Below are 19599 nucleotides of genomic sequence, written 5' to 3' on the forward strand. Positions count from 1 at the left end.
CTCACGGGGTTGCAAAGAGTCAGACACCACTGAGTGATGGAGCACTCATAAAACAATTCCGAATTAATTTTGAAAAAAAATTAAAACACATGATTTTAAATGCACACTAACATATATGTACTTAATCTATACAGGGCTACCACATGAACAATGGCATAAAGATTTTTCTTACCTTGCTGGTTTGTGGTACTGGCAAAGAAAGTCAAATCTTTCATCAGGCACAGGTACTCTGCTCTCATTCGGATCAATAGTGCAGAATGGGAAGTTTTCTGCTGAAGCTTGACTATTGGTTAATACATTGAAGAAGGTAGATTTCCTAAAAGGAATAAAAACAATTTCAATCAATTTTTAGGCTAACACAGAAAAATTTATCCTACTCTAATTTCAATGCTCAAATGAAATCCATGAGGGTTATAAAAACAATCTGGGGAAAAGAGGGGGATACATTTTTACTAACAGAAATGAATTAAATTTACAACAGTGCAGCTCATGATTTACAATTAAGTTATGCTCCTATCTCAGTCTATTTAGAATGTGAAAAACATTCCCCCAAAGAATCTTTGTTATAAATAACTAGTTTCACATCATACCACAAAGCCTATATATTTCATTCCTAAAGTTGCTGGAACACCAGTATCATTTCACCTGTATCTAGTATAATTTCTTCTGGCATAAATGTAGAGAGGTATGTATTTAGTTAAGTCAATTACTTCCCAAGCATTCTGAATTGGGAAACAGATGCTAACTGCCTAGTAGGAAATAAAAGTTTGGAGCTCAGACTCCCTTCTACTTGTTAATGCATAAAGATTACTGGTAGTCTAGATCTGTGGATTATGAAGGTAAAAATGCGAATTTTTTCCAAAGTACAACTTTAATCAAGAAAAAAGCTACTACTAATAAATAACACACACTCAGAGAATGCAAACTTGTATTACTATTCTCTCTTTTCCAAACACTTCTTTAAGGTAAAAATGTCTATTAGATGAGATCTAACCCTATACTCATCAGCAGTTTATACTTGGTATTGTTATTTCATATGATTGGACTTTTAAATCAGAGAAACACTTTTTTTTTTTAACCTCTGAGACCCTTTTAAAATAATAATGAACAAAAGGTAACATGGGAGACTCACCAAAATACTACTGGTGAGAAGTACAATTCTCACCAGTACAACTACTGGTGAGAAGGCAATGATATATTAACTTGTACCTGCCCATCGGTCTTTAAAATACAGCTCTTATATCCTGTTCAAACTAAATATTTTGGATTAAAGTAGAGAAGTTTCCCAAAACAGCCATTTAAATCATTACTGGTTACTTAGAGCATCACTGGTCAAATCTGCTTGCCTATAATAACAGACTCAGCTGAGAATTTAAAGGCATGCACTACCAGTCCTCTTTCCAGATTTGGTATAGGTTACTAGAATAATCTACAAGTTCATATTTATCAAAAAAGTAACTAAAGGGAATTCCCTGGCAGTCCTGTAGTTAGAATTCTGCACTTTCACTTCTGAGGGCATAGATTTGATCCCTGGGCAGGGAACTAAGATCTGCAAGTTGTGTGGTACAGCCAAAAAATAAAAAATAAATAAAAGGTAACTGAAATACTGTATACCTACAATAAAAATATAGCAAAATAATGGTACAATAAAAATATTTTAACCAAAATTGAAATATATCAATTAATCCACTTATAAGACATTTGTGCCTTTCTTGGGGGACAAAAAAAAATGCAGCTGTATTTCTGGATACTGTAGATAAAAAACTGCTTGTTGCTATTACCACAGGTTCAGTAATTGCAATATAAAAAGGCCATAGGGAGTTCATGGAGTTATTTTCAAATTTATTGGTATTATTATCTATTGCATTTTGACTGCCTACCTGGACAAACATATGTTTCATAATAAAGAAATAAACTTAAAATTAAAACATATTATATAACAAAAGCGTAGAAAAGAAAGTCCCAGAATCTCTTAGGCCAAAAGAATTCTTACATGCATCAACTAAACTTGGAAGACAGCTCCATTTTCACAGATCACCTCCTCTTGGCCAGGATTTTAAATTTCACAAAGCCCAAGTCATCTATATTTTCCAATAGCTTTGAAAGTACAAAAAAAGAAAAAGAAAACTTCTAAGGATTATTAGTATAGGCTTTGGTGGCAAGCTAAGACATTTTGATCAATTCAAATCTCCTAAAGAAAAGCCTTGCAAAAGCAAAGAATTTTAAAGTTTTGGCTTAAATTACAGTGGTAAAGCCTGTAAGATTTTTTGGTGAAATAAGGATTTTACACACACACACACGCATACACACACACATTCAGATTCCTTAAGGTTATTATTGAAGCTTGAAGGTATAGGAAAGATTCAAAATTGTAGGGATCTCTCTCTAATGCAAGAAGAGGTTTACATAAATATTACTTCAGCAATGAAAGGAAATATTATTTCTTTTTTCATAAGAGTAGCTAGACTTAATGTATGCTACCTCCATTTAAAATCTATTTTATATCTGAAACTATGTATTTTACTGTAATAGGTAAATCTGACTGAATATGTTTAATCTAAAATCTTATGCAAAATTATATTATGTATAGGGAAGTTAGGACACCAATGTAAACTCCGCCATTATTCTGAATTAACTATTTACAAAATACACATCCAAAAGCATGGAAAACATAGAATTTTTTTTGAAATGTTTTTAATTTATATTAAGATTTATATTAATTAATTTATATTAAGTATATAAATATATATTATATAAATATAATTTATATTAAGTTATAAAAGACATAACTAAACTGTTAAAAAGTATCTACCTATTAGATATAGAAATAAAAATGACAGAAATAAATACCAATGTGTGTATACATGGTTAGTAAAATATCACCAGTAATAAATCATGCTGCTATTACACAGGCCCTCAATATAACACAATGAGAAAAGCACTTTACCTCCATAGCGTTCTTCCCAAAAGTCCATAGCATGATTCCTGATATCAAAATATAAAACTACAGTAATCCAAATAGTGTGGAGCTTGCATAAAGACAGACACATACACTAGTGGAATAGAATAGAGAGCCCAGATACACAGCCTTCCATATACAGTCAAATAATCTTTAAACAAGGGTATCAAGAACAGGGAAAAGACAGTCTCTTCAACAAATGATGCTGAGGAAACTGGACAGCCATATGCAAAGGATGAAGACCCTTATATACAAAAATTAACTCAAAATGGATTATAGACCTAAAGCCTAAAACTATGAAACTTACAGAAGGAAATGTACAGAAAGAGCTTTGTGACATTGCATTTGGCAATGATTTCTGAGATATGACACCAAAAGGACAGGCAACGAAAGCAAAATTAGGGGGAAAAAAATGAGACTATATCAAAGCAAAGGACCTCAACAGACATTTCTCCAAAAGAAGATAAACAAATGGCCAAGAAACATGTGAAAAGATGCTCAACATCACCTATCATCAGGAAAATGCAAATCAAAACCACAATGAGGCATCACGTCACACCCAGCTGAATGGTCACTATAAAAAAAAAAAAAAACAGAAAATAAGACTTCCCCGGCAGTCCACTGGTTAGGAATCCACCTGTCAATGCAGGGGACACAAGCTTGACCTCTGGTGGAAGATTCCACATGCCATGGGGCAGCTGAGGCCATGTGCCACAACCACTGATGCCCAGGCACCCTAGCGCCCCTTCTATATATACCACAAGAGAAGCTACCACAATGAGTAGCCCACGCACAGCAACTAAAGAGCAGCCTCAGCTCGCTGCAACTGGAGAAGGCCCACGAGTACCAACGAAGCCCCAGTGCAGCCAAAAATAAATAAAAAAGAAAACAGTAAGTGTTGGCCAAGATACAGAGAAACTGGTACAATCCTGGTAGAACGTAAAATGGCGCAACTGCTATGCACACCAGTATGCAGAGTCCTCAAAAAAATTAAAAAATTAAATTACCATGTGACCCAACAACTTCACTTCAGGGTATTTATCCAGAATAATTATAAGCAGGATATTTACAGACTCCTGTTCACTGCAGCATTATTCACAATAACGAAAAGGTGGAAGGAACCCTAATGTCTACTGACAGAGAAATGAACAAAGAAAAAGATCATAGCACGAGAAAACATTAAAAAGGAATTGAGGGTCATTATACAAAATACCTGATTGGCACTTTTCAAAAGTAAATGAAAATTTTTGTGACCTTTAAAAGATCCATACTGGAAAAGAAAAAGGACATTAGTGGGAAAACTGGTGAAATCCAAATAAAGTCTATAGTTAATAGTAAATAAATAAGAAAAAAATCTATCTGAATTATATGAAGATACAGCAACAATGACCAGAATTCTGAAAAAGAACCTATGAAAATTAAAAGACTTAAAAGAAAGTAGATTAGGAAGTACTTTTAAGGCATACAATTACTGTTGATAACAGGAAAAAGTGAGTAGGAGAGCAGATCTGTTGTCCAAAAGATTATTCTAAACATATTAAAAAAGAAAGCAAATAATTCCCAGTCTCAAATTTCCATAGACAAGCAGGTACCCTAGAATACTGACAGAAATAATAAGAGTTAAGTTCATTTAAAGTAGGGAAATTTGCTTCCCCTTCTATTTACAGAACTGCTCTCCTGCCACAATCAACTAGGAAATCAGACAAAACATATGAAATAACAGTTTTCAAACAGTGGACAATATACTGCACAGGACTGTGTTCCCTGCAAGAACAGCAAATGAACTAAGCTCTGAAACTGCCCTAGCTTACTGCCCAGAGGTGGTTTCAAAGCCACAGCACAGGAAGGGGGAACCAAAGGAACTTGGCAGTCGTGCCAAGTTAAAGAGACTGAGATGAGAGCTTTGAGAAGGCCAAAGCAGCTAGAATTTATAGAACAGTGTACTAGAAAGGAAGCTGCTGCACAGAGAGCGCGCTCTGGAGATCAGCAGAAGGTATCTGCAAGAATAAGGCTGAGTAACATTGTACCTGAGTAAGGTCAGTGTCCACAGGCCAGGAGAAAAAATACCCAAGAGCAGCACAGTGAGCAATTCTCAGGTTCACACAGAGCTTAGAATAGTTCACATCCCTACCAGCTAGAACAGACAGAGATATAATAATGTAAGGGAGCTTGGGTACAGTCCTCAAAGCCACATCTTAGTATAAGAGCTAAAGTAGCACCACAGCAAAAAAAATTATGAACCTATCTTAAGAAAATTTAATAAAAAGTCTCAAAAAAATCAAAAACTAAATGTGAGAACAAAGTCCAACACTCATTAAAGGGCTACTATAACTTTCAGCAAGCAACAGAAAATCCAGCATCTGGAATCCAATAAAAAGTAAGAGGAATGCAAAGAAGCAAGAAAATAAAACATCAAAATCAGGATAAAAGTCAACAAACATAAACAAACCCAGTAATGATAGAGATGATGGTATTAGCAGACGAGGACCTTAATTAAGGTAAATGTTATAGATATTTTAAAAAATTTCTGAAGGATATAAAGGTAAATATGAAGACAATGAGGAATTAAATTAAAAACTACCCAGGCAGGACTATGGTATAAAAAATATAATATCTAAAAAAATGAAATTGAAATGATACTAACTACATAATAGATACTGCAGAAAAGATCAGTGAACATGAAGACAGAGCAACAGAAACCATCAAATGAAGCATAGAGGGGAAAAATTGGACAAAAAAATGACCACAGCTTCAGTAAAATACTAATGAGAGGATTAACTCACATATAATAAGAATCACAGAAGGAGAAGAAAGGAAACAGGGAGAAGGGGAGGGAAAAGCATTTGAAGAAATACTGGCCAAATATTTTACAAAGTTAATGAAAATCATAAACTCGCAAACCTAAAAATCTCAACATATCCCAAGCAAAAGAGGCATAAGAAAAACCATAACAATGCATATGAAAATCAAATTTCTGAAAACTAGTTTATAAAAAGAAAATTTTAAACAAAATTATAGCAGGACAAAACACATTATGTACAGAAAAACCATGAAAATAATGACAATAGACTTCTCATTATAAAGCTGAAGACAATGGAATATACCTTCAATGTGCTGAAAGAAAAACTGTTCCTAGAATTGCCAACAAAAATCTTTCCAAACTGAAGGCATAATAAGCACATGAAAAGATGCTCAACATTAACAGGAATCAAGGAAATGCAATTCAAAACCGCAATGAGATACCACTTCATGCTTTGGCTATAATCAAAAAGATGGTAACAATCAATGATACCACAAATAACAAATGCTGAAACTAAGATATGAAGAAAAAAGAACCCTTGTACACTGTTGGTGGGGAGGTGTAACTCCCCACCAACAGTATGGAGGTTCCTCAAAAAAACTAACTAGGGACTTTCCTGGTGGTCCAATGGTTAAGAATCTGCCTTGTAAAGCAGGGGACCTGGGTTTGATCCCTGGTTGGGGAAGTAAGATCCCACATGCCACAAAGTAACTAAGTCCCCGTGCTGCAACTATTGAGCCTGTGCACTCAGAAGCCAGCGCACCACAGCCAGAGAGTCTATGCACCACAACGAAAGATCTCAAATGACACAATGAAAATCCCACATGCCGCAGCTAGGACCTGACACAGCCAAATAAATAAATAAAGTATTAAAAAAAAAAAAAAACCATAACTACCATATGATCCAGCAATTCCACTCCTTGGGTACATACCCAAAGAAAATGAAAACACTAATTCAAAAAGATACATGCACCTCAATGTTCAAAGCACCATTATTTACAATAGCCAAGATATGGAAGCACACTGTGTCCACCAACAGATAAAGGGATAAAGATGATGTCTCTCTCTCTCTCTCTCTCACACACACACACACACACACACACACAGGAATATTACTCAGCCATAAAAAGGAAAGGGAGGGAGGGAAGGAAGAGAGAGACAAAGAGAAAGGTAAAAAGAAAGTTTTTGCCATTTACAACAATACAGATGGCCCTGGAGAGTATTATGCTTAGTGAAATAAGTCAGGCAGAGAAAAGATAAATACTTTTATCTTTTATGTTATCATGTCATATATGTATGTTATCATGTATATATGGAGTTTAAAAAACAAAACAAACCAGTAAATGTAACAAAAAAGAAACAAACTCGCAGATGAAGATGATGAGGAATGCAAAAAATATGAAAACTCTCAGAACAACTGTGTAAATATCTGAAGCGAAATGAAACCGAAATGAAGATATAGAGAACAAAACAGTGGTTATCAGTGGGGAAAGGGAAGGGGGTAACAGCAAGACAAGGGCAGGGGAGTCAGGTATATGCAAACTACTCTGCATAAAATAAGCCACAAGGGTACAGTATTCAGCACAGGGGAGAGAGCCAGTCTTTTATAGTAACTATAAATGAAGTGTAATCGACAAAAGTTTTGAATCACTAGGTTACACACCTCAAATTAAGATAATATTATAAATCAACTATACCTTAATTTTAAAAGTGCTTAATAAAGGTAATAACAAGCACTGGTGAGAATGTGAAGAAAGTAGACCCTACGTACATTGCTGACAGGAATACAGAATTACATGCTTGCTTTGGAAAATAGTTTGGCAGTTCCTCAAATAGTTAAATACACAGTCACATACAACCTAGAAATTCCACTCTTAAGTATACACTCTAGAGCAATGACAACATATGTCACACATAAATTTGTTTATTCCAAAGCTGGAGCAGAGAAAGTACAAATAAGCCTAGAATGCAAAGTGGAGCCAGAAAGCAGAAAATACTGAAAAAATAGAGGACACATCAAAAGGTGTGCTTGTGAACGGCAAGGCTCCTGATGGCCACCTACGGGCAGTGTGAGTGACGCAACATACAACAGTAACCCGTTACAACCAACAAAGCAGAAACAGGTCCTGATGCAAGCAAACCATAAGTGACATGAGAAGAGGGGGCTCCTCTTTACAACAGAATCCTATACAACAGAATTTCCATTGTTCCTTCGGTAAACATAAACATAGAAGGAACAGTAGACATTTTAAAATCACCATTTGGTAAACACCACAATAATAACTATTTCAAACAAGGATCACTAATACATGCCATAATTGGGAGGCAAAAGTATGAGAAACACAATATTTACGTAATTTCAAAGTATCTTCCTACAACATATGTTTATTAATTATAATGAGAAATACAGAAAACCTTTCAGTGAACAAACCTATCAGACATCTCCTTAGATAACTGATCAAAGTTAATTAACATCACTAGTATTAGGACAAACCAACATTATATGCTTCCTGATGTAATTTACTTAGAAGCATATGTCAATTCTGCATCCAAAACTATGAATTTTACCACAGGAAATATTAGAGAAACCTCAAGGTTTAAGGGCCTAAAGTAAATGGCCACCACTCCCGGAAAGTGTCAAGGATATAAAGAAACAAAGTGATAAACTGTTTCAGATTAAAGGAAACTAAGGACACAGCAACTGTTAAATGCAACATATAGGTAACCCTGGACTAGATCCTACCCAAAAATGAATATTAGTAAGAAAATTGGTAAATCAATTTCCTAATTTTTATAATCATACTGTATTAACAGTTGGAGAATGTAAACAGACCTCATATAGGAATTTTTTTAAAACTAGTTTTGCAAGCATAAAATTTTTAAATTGTGAAACTTCTTGAAAAAACAGTTTTTATTTAACCTTAAGCAGAGTCACACAGACTGGGAAGAGGTAGTTCTAATACATATCCAACAAGGAATCCATATCCAGAATAAACAACACCTAATCATTACAAAAAAAAAAAAGAAAAAAAATCCTTCACAGATGACCAATAAACATTTTGAAAGATGCTCAAAATCACTAGCTATCAGAGAGATGCAAAACAATCCTGACATACTATACCTGAAGTATGACCAAAATGAAAAAGAATGATAATACCAAGTGCCAGTGAGCATGCAGAACAATTAGAAATTCTACAATACCAGCACTATAAGTTAGAATAATGATAAATAATTTGGAAAACTACGTGGCAGTTATCTACTTAAAGCTATTTAACTAGTAGGGGTGGGAAGTTTGGAGAAGAGGCAGGGTAAGTGGGTAAGTGCCTCCATTCACCCAACAGAAATGAGTTCTTAGATCTACGCACCAAAAGATATGTACATGAAAGTTCAAATCACCTTAATCCATAATAGGCAAAAACTGGAAACAACCCAAGTACCTGTCACAGCAACCTGGGTAAATATCCTGTATATTCTCTCAGGCATAACGTCGGCTTATAAAAATTGTCAGAGTGCATAATGTGTGATTCCATCTCTATCAGGCAAACTAACCAATGTGGTGATATAAGCTGGAATGTGGTTATCCTAGGAAAGACAGTACTGACTGAGAAGGGGCACAGGCAAGTCTTCTGTGGCACTGGATTTCTTCTAGATCTTGATGTGGGTACTGGGTACATGCGTGAATTAAAACATAAAAATCTGATATGTACATTTAAAGTTTTCACCTTTTATTGTATATGTTATACCTCAATGTAAAAAACAAAAACAAAAAAATCACTTGGGCAAAACAAAACAAAAAGATTCACTATAGATAATGCTCTGACAAAAAGCCCACTTAAGAAGCCTCTGGAATAATTCAGTGGCAATGAAGATGCGAAAAAAACAGATCAGAGAGAGACTTGGGTACCAGGTCTACAGAAAAATAAAGCTGAGGAGAAAGGATGCAAAGATAAATATCTCAAGTATCCGGGCAGAAAGCAGTATTACGACACAAGATAGGGAATATAACAGCAGGACTATAGAAAAGAGAGCCCAACAGATGATTAAAATCAGGAGAGCGTGAGACTAACCAGGGAGAAAGGATGAGAGAGAAGACAGCCAAGGCAGGAATCTATTATTAAGAGCGCAAACAGAGAAGTGTAGCAACCACAAAAGACTGCAGAAGAGTTAAGACAGGTGGAGAGTTACAAATAGGGCCAAATAGGGCAGAGAAGTTAGACAAAACATGAGCACCAGCTTTCAGATCACTGCTGCATTTTGCTATAGTCTTTGTCAAAACCAAACATTTTTAAAAGGCCTTAAATGACCTAAAAAAAAAAGTTAAAGTACACAATTTGTGATTTCCCTGTACCTTCATTTCCAAATCAGTTTCAAACTAGTTCATGCAAGCAATCTGCAAAAACAATTAAGTCATAAGTGGAAGATACTGTTAAGAATTTTTAACTATAAAAGAAAAATATAATCTATTCCAAGGATAGAATACACATAATTGGTTATTTCTTATATATAATGTATATATAATAAAACACTACTCTGTATGAAGTTAGTGGCTTTTCTGTATACTAAATTTTTAATAATAAAATACTGGAAAAAAAATCTGGCCAGCATGAAAAATAAACATATGCTAAAGAGTGAGTTATAAATTGAACACTAAGAGAATAATCTTCCGCCAGTGAGCTTCTTGAAGCAATCAAGAATAGAGCCTCAGGCTTCCCTTGTGGTCCTGTGGTTAAGAATCTGCGTTGCAATGCAGGGGACACTGGTTCAATCCCTGGTCTGAGAAGATCCCACATGCCTTGGGGCAACTAATAAGCCCGTGTGCCACAACTACTGAACCCACTTGCTGCAATACTGAAGGCCACAAGCCTTAGAGCGCATGCTCGGCAACAAGAGCAACCACTGCAAAGAGAAGCCACGCACTGCAGCTAACGTGGCCCCAGCTGGCTGCAACGAGGGAAAGCCCATGCACGGCAACGAAGACCCAGAGCAGCCAACAGATGAACAAAAAACAAAATACATATTTTTTAAAAAAGGAATGGAGCTTCTTCAGTAAGAACAAGAAGCAAAGAATCAGCCAGAAAGACCTCTCCAGGAAACAAATGGGTGTCATACAAAACTATACTGGAGAAATAATAGAATGCAGCAGATTAAAGATGGCCACACATTCTTTGCCACTCCTCCCACCAAGAAACTGGTCTATTTCCCTTCCCTCCTTGTCTCTGGGCTGGTGTCATGACTTGTTTTAACTAAAAGAAATAGGTGGAAGCATGTTGTAGCACCAACACATCTTCTCTCTCTTGGGAGCTAGCCACCATGCTATAAAAAAGTTTGGAGATAACCTGGAGAGACAGAAACCAAGTAAAGGAAGGCAGAAATGACCCAGGCTTCCACCCAAGCCTGATAAGGCCCCAGCCCTGTCGGTATGGCCACTTGAACCCTCCAATCCTGACTGGCCACCAGCTCAACGCAGGCATATATAGGATCTGAAGTGAGACCAGTAGCAAACTCTCCCAACTAAGCTACAGAACCAGGAGAAATAACAGTCATTGTCTTATTAAACTACAAGCTTTTGGAACGGTTTGTTACATAAAACTAGATTACTAAAACACTGAACATAATTATTCTGCAATTTTTTTTTTTTTAAACATTCCCTACAGTGTTCTCCTCAACAACAGTACATAGCTTTGAAAGAATCTGTAGTTGGTCTCTGGCGAATTGGAAAACAGCAAGTCGTAGGAACAACCAAAGGACATTCCCAGAAGTATCAACTAAGCAAGACAAATAGTCCCCTAAGGCAGCTGTGCGTGCTGGAACAGAGTGTACAGTGGTCCCCCAATTTTCATTCTCTCTTCCTTTCACAGTAACAGATTTTTTAACTGATCATCTGTCCAGCAAAATTTCCTAGCCTTCCCTGAAAAGTTCTTATGACTAAATCTGGACAAAGGAATGTACGGTGTGGCAGCTTACAAGAAAAAAAGTCCACAAGAGACTGCAGGGCAAGTCATTTGGCCCTTTGACCTTCTGGATAACCAGCTGTCTGGAATTCACAACACTTTGGATGATGAGAACGAAAGGCCACTCCCTTAGGACTGCCAAGGCACAAAGTGCAAGGAGCTGGGGTTTCTAAGACTCATAAAGCGAAATCAATACACCAACCCATGACTGCTAAATTTATTTTTACATAAAAAAGAAATTTCTGTTTAGGCCATAGTTTTGGTGGGGTTTTCTGACACCTGCAACTGAAACTAACCACATCTCATGCAGTGACAGCATCAAGAAGAGCTGTCCCATGACGGAATATCAAACTGTAGTTTCTCAAGCAAAGACAATATAATGGAGCAAGGACAGTCTTTTCAACAAACACGCTGGAACAACTGGCCATCCATATGCCAAAGAGAAGGATCTAGATGCCGACAGTACACCAGTCACACAAACTAACTCAAATGGATCACATACCTAAATGCAAATGCAAAACTGAAAAACTCCTAGAGGAAGTGAAGTGAAGTTGCTCAGTGGCTTCCAGTTCTTTGTGATCCCATGGACTCTATAATCCATGGAATTCTCCAGGCCAGAACACTGGAGTGGGTAGCCTTTCCCTTCTCCAGGATATCTTCCCAACCCAGGGGTCGAAACCAGGTCTCCTGCATTGCAGGTGGATTATTTACCAGCTGAGCCACAAGGGAAGCCCAAAACTCCTAGAAGATATGGAAAAACTCAGATGACTTAGGGTATGGCAATGACTTTTCAGTACAATACCAGAGGCATGACCCAAGAAAGAAATAGTAAGGTTTGCAACCCCATGGACTATAGCTTGCCAGGATCCTTTATCCATGGGATTTCCTGGGCAAGAATGTTGGAGTGGGTTGCCATTTCCTTCTCCAAGGGATTGTCCCAACCCAGGGGTTGAACACATGTCTCCTTCACTGGCAGGCAGATTCTTTACCACTGCACCACCTGGGAAGCCCAATAAAAAGGTAAACTTATTTAAAATGAAAAATTTCTGCTCTGCAAATGCAACATAAAGAGAATGAGAAGACAAGCCACAAACTGGAAGAAAATACTTGCAAAACACATATTTGATAAAGCAGTTATCCAAAATATACAAAGAACTCTTAAAACTCAGCAATAAGAAAACATACTAATTAAAAAATGGGCCAAGACCTTGACATACATCTCACCATAGACGATATTCAGATGGCAAATAAGTGTAAGAAAAGATACTTCACAATATCATCAAGGAAACGCAAATTAAAACAATAACGGAATACCACTACACCTATTAGAATGGCCAAAATCCAGAACACGGACAGCACCAAATGCTGACAAGGATATGAAGCAAAAGGAACTCTCACTCATTGCTGGTGAAAATATAAAATGATACAGCCACTTCAGAAGCTTCTTATAAAACTAAAAACATACTCCTGCCATACAATCCAGCAATCATATTCCTTGGTTCAAATGAGTTGAAAATTAATGTCCACACAAAACCTACAGGTGGATATTTATAACAAGTACTTTTATTCATAACTGCCAAAATTTGTAAGTGACCAAGATGTCCTTAAGTCAGTGAATGGATAAAAAAAAAACTATGGTACATCCAGACAATGAAAAGAAGTTAAAAAGAAATGAGCTATTTAAGCCAGGAAAAGACACAGAAGAAACAAATATATATTACTAAGTAAAAGAAGCCAATCTGAAAAGGCTACATACTGCTCGATTCCAATTTCATTCTAAAAGGTCCAAAGTATGGAAACAGCGAAAAGATTAGTGGTTGAGCAGGGTTCATAAATAGGCAGAGCACAGAGGATTTTCAGGGTAGTGAAACAACTCTGTGCGATACTATAATGGTGGACAAAGGTCTTTATACATTTGTCTAAATCCACAGGAGGTAAAGTACCAAGAGTGTACCCTACAGTAAGTTATGGACATTGGGTGATGTGTCAATGAGGTTCATCAATGGTAACAAATGTGCCACTCTGGTGTGGGATGTTGATAAGAGGGGATGGACATGCATGTATATGGACAGGAGGTATATGGGAAATCTCTGTGTCCTTCCCTCAAAGCTGCTGTGAGCCTAAAAACAAAACAAACAAGCAAGCAAGCAAAAAACCTTTAAAAAAAAGTATCAGTAGTGTCCCCGAACATCCTCCAAGCCTTATACCTGCAATGATATACTTGCCCAAGAAGAGCTAATTTATAAAGGGTCATTCAGGTAAGAAAAAGCAGAACAAACCTGGAAATTAAATTTCCATATTTCTGTTTTAGTATTCTTTCTATTTCATTTCACTAAAGTGGCCATCAAAACATGTCCCCTTATCACTAAACCTACACATGGCATCAAGGGCAGGAAAACTACCCCATTCACAAACAATTACTGAGTGCCTACTAAGTTCCTGGGCTTCCCGAGTAGCTGAGTTAGTAAAGTATCTGCCTGCAATGCAGGAGACCCAGGTTCCATCCCTGGGTCGGGAAGAACCTCTGGAGAAGGAAAAGGCAATCCACTCCAGACTCTTGCCTGGAGAACTCCATAGACAGAGGAGTCTGGCGGGCTACAGCCCATGGGGTTGCAGAGAGTCAGACACAACTGTGTGACTAACTTACACTTTCTTTTTCACTGTCACTAAGTTCCTAACACCAGTCTGATGCTGCTGTTGCCGCTAAATCGTTTCATGTCCGACTCTCTGCGACCTCATAGACGGCAGCCCACCAGGCTCCCATCCCTGGGATTCTCCAGGCAAGAACACTGGAGTGGGTTGCCATTGCCTTCTCCAATGCATGAAAGTGAAAAGTGAAAGTGAAGTCGCTCAGTGGTGTCTGACTCTGTGCGACCCCATGGACTGCTGCCCACCAGGCTCCTCCACCCGTGGGATTTTCCAGGCAAGAGTACCAGAGTGGGTTGCCATTTCCTTCTCCGAACACCAGTCTAAGTGCTAGAAATAGTAACAATGAACAAGAACAAGGCTATCCTTGCCTTCATGGAATTTAAAGTATAACGGGAAGAGGGCGGGGACAGCAAACATTGATTAAATTAGATAATATATATGTGCCCAATGATAGGCATATAGCAAATCAGTGTTCAAATAAGTATCAGCTATTGTTACCTATAAATATTACCTCTATATTTTTAGGTAATCAGCCTTATGGTTTCTAAAAAGCAAACCTTTTTATTCATCCAGTTCTCTAAAAACCAAGAGATTCTTCAGATGGTTTCTGCACTGTGCTTAGGCGCTCAGTCATGTCCGACTCTTTGCAACCCCATGGAATGTAGCCCACGAGGCTGCTCTATCCATGGGGCTTCTCCAGGCAAGAATACCGGAGTGGGTTGCCATGCCCTCCTCCATCGGTTTCTGTACTAACGGTCCTTTTTAACTGTCCCCTCTCCCCAATCCATTTCTTGTGAGCCTATCCAGAGGAAGACAGGCTCAGATTTCCCTACACAGGAACCGGCATTCCTCTGGAGAGGTAGCAGGTGATGAGAAGCATGTGGAGGTGCCTGCCTCTGGTCCATACTCAGAGGTTCATAGGGCTGGGCTCCATGCGGACCCACCTCCGCCAGGCTATCCAAGCTCCTGTCCTTACTGAGGCTTGGCCATTCCGCTTCCTCTTCAATGCTTTTCTTCCAGTGTCTTTTTCTTGGTTAAAACAACAAGAATTTGTGCTGTTTACAAAGAACCCTAACTGATACAGTTAGGCAATGTAAGATCATTCTATAAAAAGGAGTGTTCATAGCCAAACACAATTGCCAAAACTCATCAAACTGTGCATTATTAAAATGGGTGAATTTATTGTTTATGAAGTATACGTCAATAAAACTGGAGGAGTCTTTAAAAGCATAAATAACACATTTAATAAAATATTTTAGGTTAATTTCATATATATTGACATTATGCTCCATGCTAAAAAACTCATTTAGGAAATACTTTTTAAGATGGACCATTTTAGGACTTCCCTGGCAGTCCAGTTGGTTAAGACTCTATGCGCTTCCACTTCACGGGGTATGGGTTTAATCCCTGGTCACCAAACTAAGATCCCACATGCCACGCAATGCAGCCAAAATAAAAGGGAAAAGTTTAAAGTGTTTCCACTAAAATCAAGCTGCACTGACTGCAATGATTCTAGAATAAGAGAAGTATGTTAGTATCTAAAAACTATGTCTTGCTTACTAATGTAATAAAGCTCACAACATACATAATGATCATATCTTGCTTTCAAATTTATTGACAGCACCCCTACAGTACTTTGCTTAATTATTTGTTTTGCTTATATTCCCACTCTCTATTTAGTCTTACTTTGCAAGCAGCCTATATCACAGCAGGAAACTCCCTCAAAATGCAAACCTCTCCAGCTCCAGTTGAAATTAGGACAGCCACACTTGTCATGTTTTACATTACAAGAATTTCAAAACTGCCTCACTTGGTCACACGATGCTACATTCACTAGGCAATCTCTATGACAGGGGCTCCAAGGAACACATCAAAGAACACGGTTGTCCTACCTGCCAATCTTAAGCCTAACACATTCCAAAACATCTTCTATCACCTTAACAAATCCATATTGGATTTACTCCTTAGTACACCCTAATCATTTCTGAGACATTTTTGTATTTTAAGGTTAGTAAAAAGGTATTAAAATAGAAGGGCAAATAATGAAAAAATAGACTTTGAACATCCAAGTTGCATGTGCATCAGTTCAGTTCAGTCGCTCAGTCGTGTCCGACTCTTTGCGACCCCATGAATCACAGCACGCCAGGCCTCCCTGTCCATCACCATCTCCCGGAGTTCACTCAGACTCACATGCATTGAGTCCGTGATGCCATGCAGCCATCTCATCCTCTGTCGTCCCCTTCTCCTCCTGCCCCCAATCCCTCCCAGCATCAGAGTCTTTTTCAATGAATCAACTTTTCGCATGAGGTGGCCAAAGTACTGGAGTTTCAGCTTTAGCATCATTCCTTCCAAAGAAATCCCAGGGTTGATCTCCTTCAGAATGGACTGGTTGGATCTCCTTGCAGTCCAAGGGACTCTCAAGAGTCTTCTCCAACACCACAGTTCAAAAGCATCAATTCTTTGGCGCTCAGCCTTCTTCACAGTCCAACTCTCACATCCATACATGACTACTGGAAAAACCATAGCCTTGACTAGACGGACCTTTGTTGGCAAAGTAATGTCTCTGCTTTTCAATATGCTATCTAGGTTGGTCATAACTTTTCTTCCAAGGAGTAAGCGTCTTTTAATTTATACAAAAAAAACCCACAAATATTTCCTAATTACTGTCTCACTCACAATAAATGATTCACTTTAATTTTAAACACCACAAAACTCAAACTTTTATTCCCACAACTTTCAGATTTAACCACTTTATAACAGATACCCTTTTATCGTACGATTTTCAATATTAAGTTCAAATTCATCACCTTCTTTTCAAGTAAAAATTCAGTCATCTTATCCCTGATCTCCCCAAGAATCTAATCAAATTTATAATGTGGGTTTTTAAAACTATTTCCTAAAGTATCCTACTGTATGGCCTTTGGTAACCAGCCTAGGTATCCTACATAGCCAGCCAGCGAGAAAATCTAAACTACTCTGCTGCTGCTGCTGCTGCTGCTGTTAGGTCGCTTCAGTTGTGTCCGACTCTTAGCGACCCCATGGACTGCAGCCTACCAGGCTCCTCCACCCATGGGATTTTCCAGGCAAGAGTACTGGAGTAGGTTGCCATAAACTACTCTAATTCCTTATAAATTCATAACTGTGTCTCCCAATAAGGTTTGAGGCAAACCAGTGCTATTCTGGCTCAACTAGATGTTTCAATTCCCACAGATTCTTCCTCTGAGTTCAGCAAAACAAACAATGTAAGCTAACTCAAGTTTCAATACAGTATCTGTGTAGAAAACCAAAAATAAGATACATCTAAATGAAAACCTTGCTTTGCAACATAGTAATATTCCAGTTTCCTGACCTCTTCAATTTAAATTTCAATTACCTCCAGAGTTCCCCTTTGTACCACAGGACCAAAATATTTACAAAAGGAAAATGTGAAAAGGCCAATATTCACCTACCCAACATTTGGTAATCCAACAATACCAATTTTCAAGGAGGTTCCAAATCTTCCAATGATTGGGGGTGGTTTAATTCCATCACCTCCCTTTTTGGGGGGCATCTGAAATGTCAAAACAAACATACATGTGAACAAAACATTTTACTATCCCCATTGACCAAAAACACATTTCATCATACAAAATATATTATTGAATAATAAAGAATAAAATGTACTGTATATATTAATTCAAAACTAACACACTTTATTTTTCAACAACAATATAAACAGAAAAGTTGTTAACAGATTTGATTATGATAGTTGTCAAAGCAGTCACCTCTGAGAAGTATTAGAAAAGCTGATCTAAATATATGTGGCACCAGGGATTCCCTGGTGGCTTCACCTGCCAATGCAGGAGACACAGGTTCGATCCCTGATCTGAGAAGATCCCACATGGTGAGGCCCAACTAAGTCTGTGAGCCACAAATATTGAGCCTGAGCTCTAGAGCCCAAGAATCGCAACTACTGAGCCCACGTGTCCCAGCTGCTGCCTAGAGCCCCTGCTCTGCAAGGAGAGAAGCCACCGCAATGAGAAGCAAGTACTCCACAACTAGAGAAAATCCAGAACAGCAAGGAAGACCCAGCACAGTCAAAACTAAATTTAAAATATGTAAGTAAAATAAAAATATGTGGCACCAGAAATAAAAAATAAAACTTAAGCTGCCAATCATTCAGACTGTTCACAAAACACTTTCTTAACCTGAGGTGTGGTTACATGAATGAAAGCATTTGGAAGCAGGAGCACAGATAAGAGGGTCAACGAAAATCCATTCTAGAACCACTAGCAACTGAGTCACCTCCCACTAAACCATTCCCCCTTAATCTGGAACCTATTCTTTCCCATTTCGCACAGAAACACCACGTTTCACGTGAAAGAACACTCGCCAACATCAAGGTCTTTCCAACAAGTTTCTTCCACCTTTGGCACTGTAGGTACGAATCCTCAGACCTCATAAGCAATGAACGGAATCTACCCTTTGATTATTCCTAGTCCTAAATGGATCTCTAACCCTTTTTGTTTAAAGGTCGAAACTTTCTGGGGCCCTGACAATCTTGCTCCAAGTTTCTCCGCGCGGAACTGACCCCACTTCAGTACTGCAAACTGAACTTAAAGAGGACTGCTAACCTCACGTTTTATAAGCTGGGAACTAAAACTGTCCCTATCTTCTGGCTCCAGCTGAACCTCCGCGGGCCACGCTGAGGCCCGGCACATAAAGTGATAGTCCAGCCTCTGATCCTTGACCCCGGAGGCCGAGGAATATCCCTTCTAGGACCTTAACTCCCACCAGTTGCCAGCCAAACCCCAGATCTCCGAAGCACAGTTACATGGAGGAGACTGCAGTCCCTGGCCTCCTACCGAGGGGTGGCCGGCCGCCCAGCCAAAGCGGAGCCCCTCCAAAGACCCTCCCCCTCTGGATGGGGCCACTGGCCATCCCCGCCTCGGTAGGAGGCTTTCCCCAGAACGTGCCGGGTGAGGCGTGGGCCGCTCTCGCGAGGCGCGGCCTAGTCCAACAACGCCTCATTCATCCACACGCTCCACGCCGCCGGCTGCCCTCGCCCCGTGCCGGCCACTCGGCCCTGGCCCGACGCCGGCCTCAGAGCGACGGGTCGGAGGGTCGAAGACGCGGCTGGGGGCGCGCCCGCAGGCTCCCTGAGGACCTCACCGTGCTCGGGGCGCGCGATGACACGGGGTCCCAGCGGCAGCGGGAGACGGGTCCTACCGGCAACGGGAGGCGGGGAGGAAGGAGGAGAG

The 19599-nt window shown here is 38.8% G+C and overlaps 1 protein-coding gene across 1 annotated transcript in view; it reads right to left on the minus strand.

Moving 5' to 3' along the window:
• Positions 1-19593, minus strand: part of OLA1 (Obg like ATPase 1) — a 170053-nt gene extending 150460 nt beyond the window's left edge. The window contains exons 1-3 of the mRNA XM_040229373.1: positions 19511-19593; positions 17809-17909; positions 173-316 (exon numbers count right to left, since the gene is read on the minus strand). Coding sequence (XP_040085307.1) covers positions 173-316; positions 17809-17909 — 245 coding nt within the window. The 5' untranslated portion in view covers positions 19511-19593. The remainder of the gene's footprint in view (positions 1-172; positions 317-17808; positions 17910-19510) is intronic.
• Between the last annotated feature and the right edge of the window lie 6 nt (positions 19594-19599).

The sequence above is a fragment of the Oryx dammah genome, unplaced genomic scaffold, assembly GCF_014754425.2.
Source record: "Oryx dammah isolate SB20612 unplaced genomic scaffold, SCBI_Odam_1.1 HiC_scaffold_27, whole genome shotgun sequence".
Classification (NCBI taxonomy): Eukaryota; Metazoa; Chordata; class Mammalia; order Artiodactyla; family Bovidae; genus Oryx; species Oryx dammah.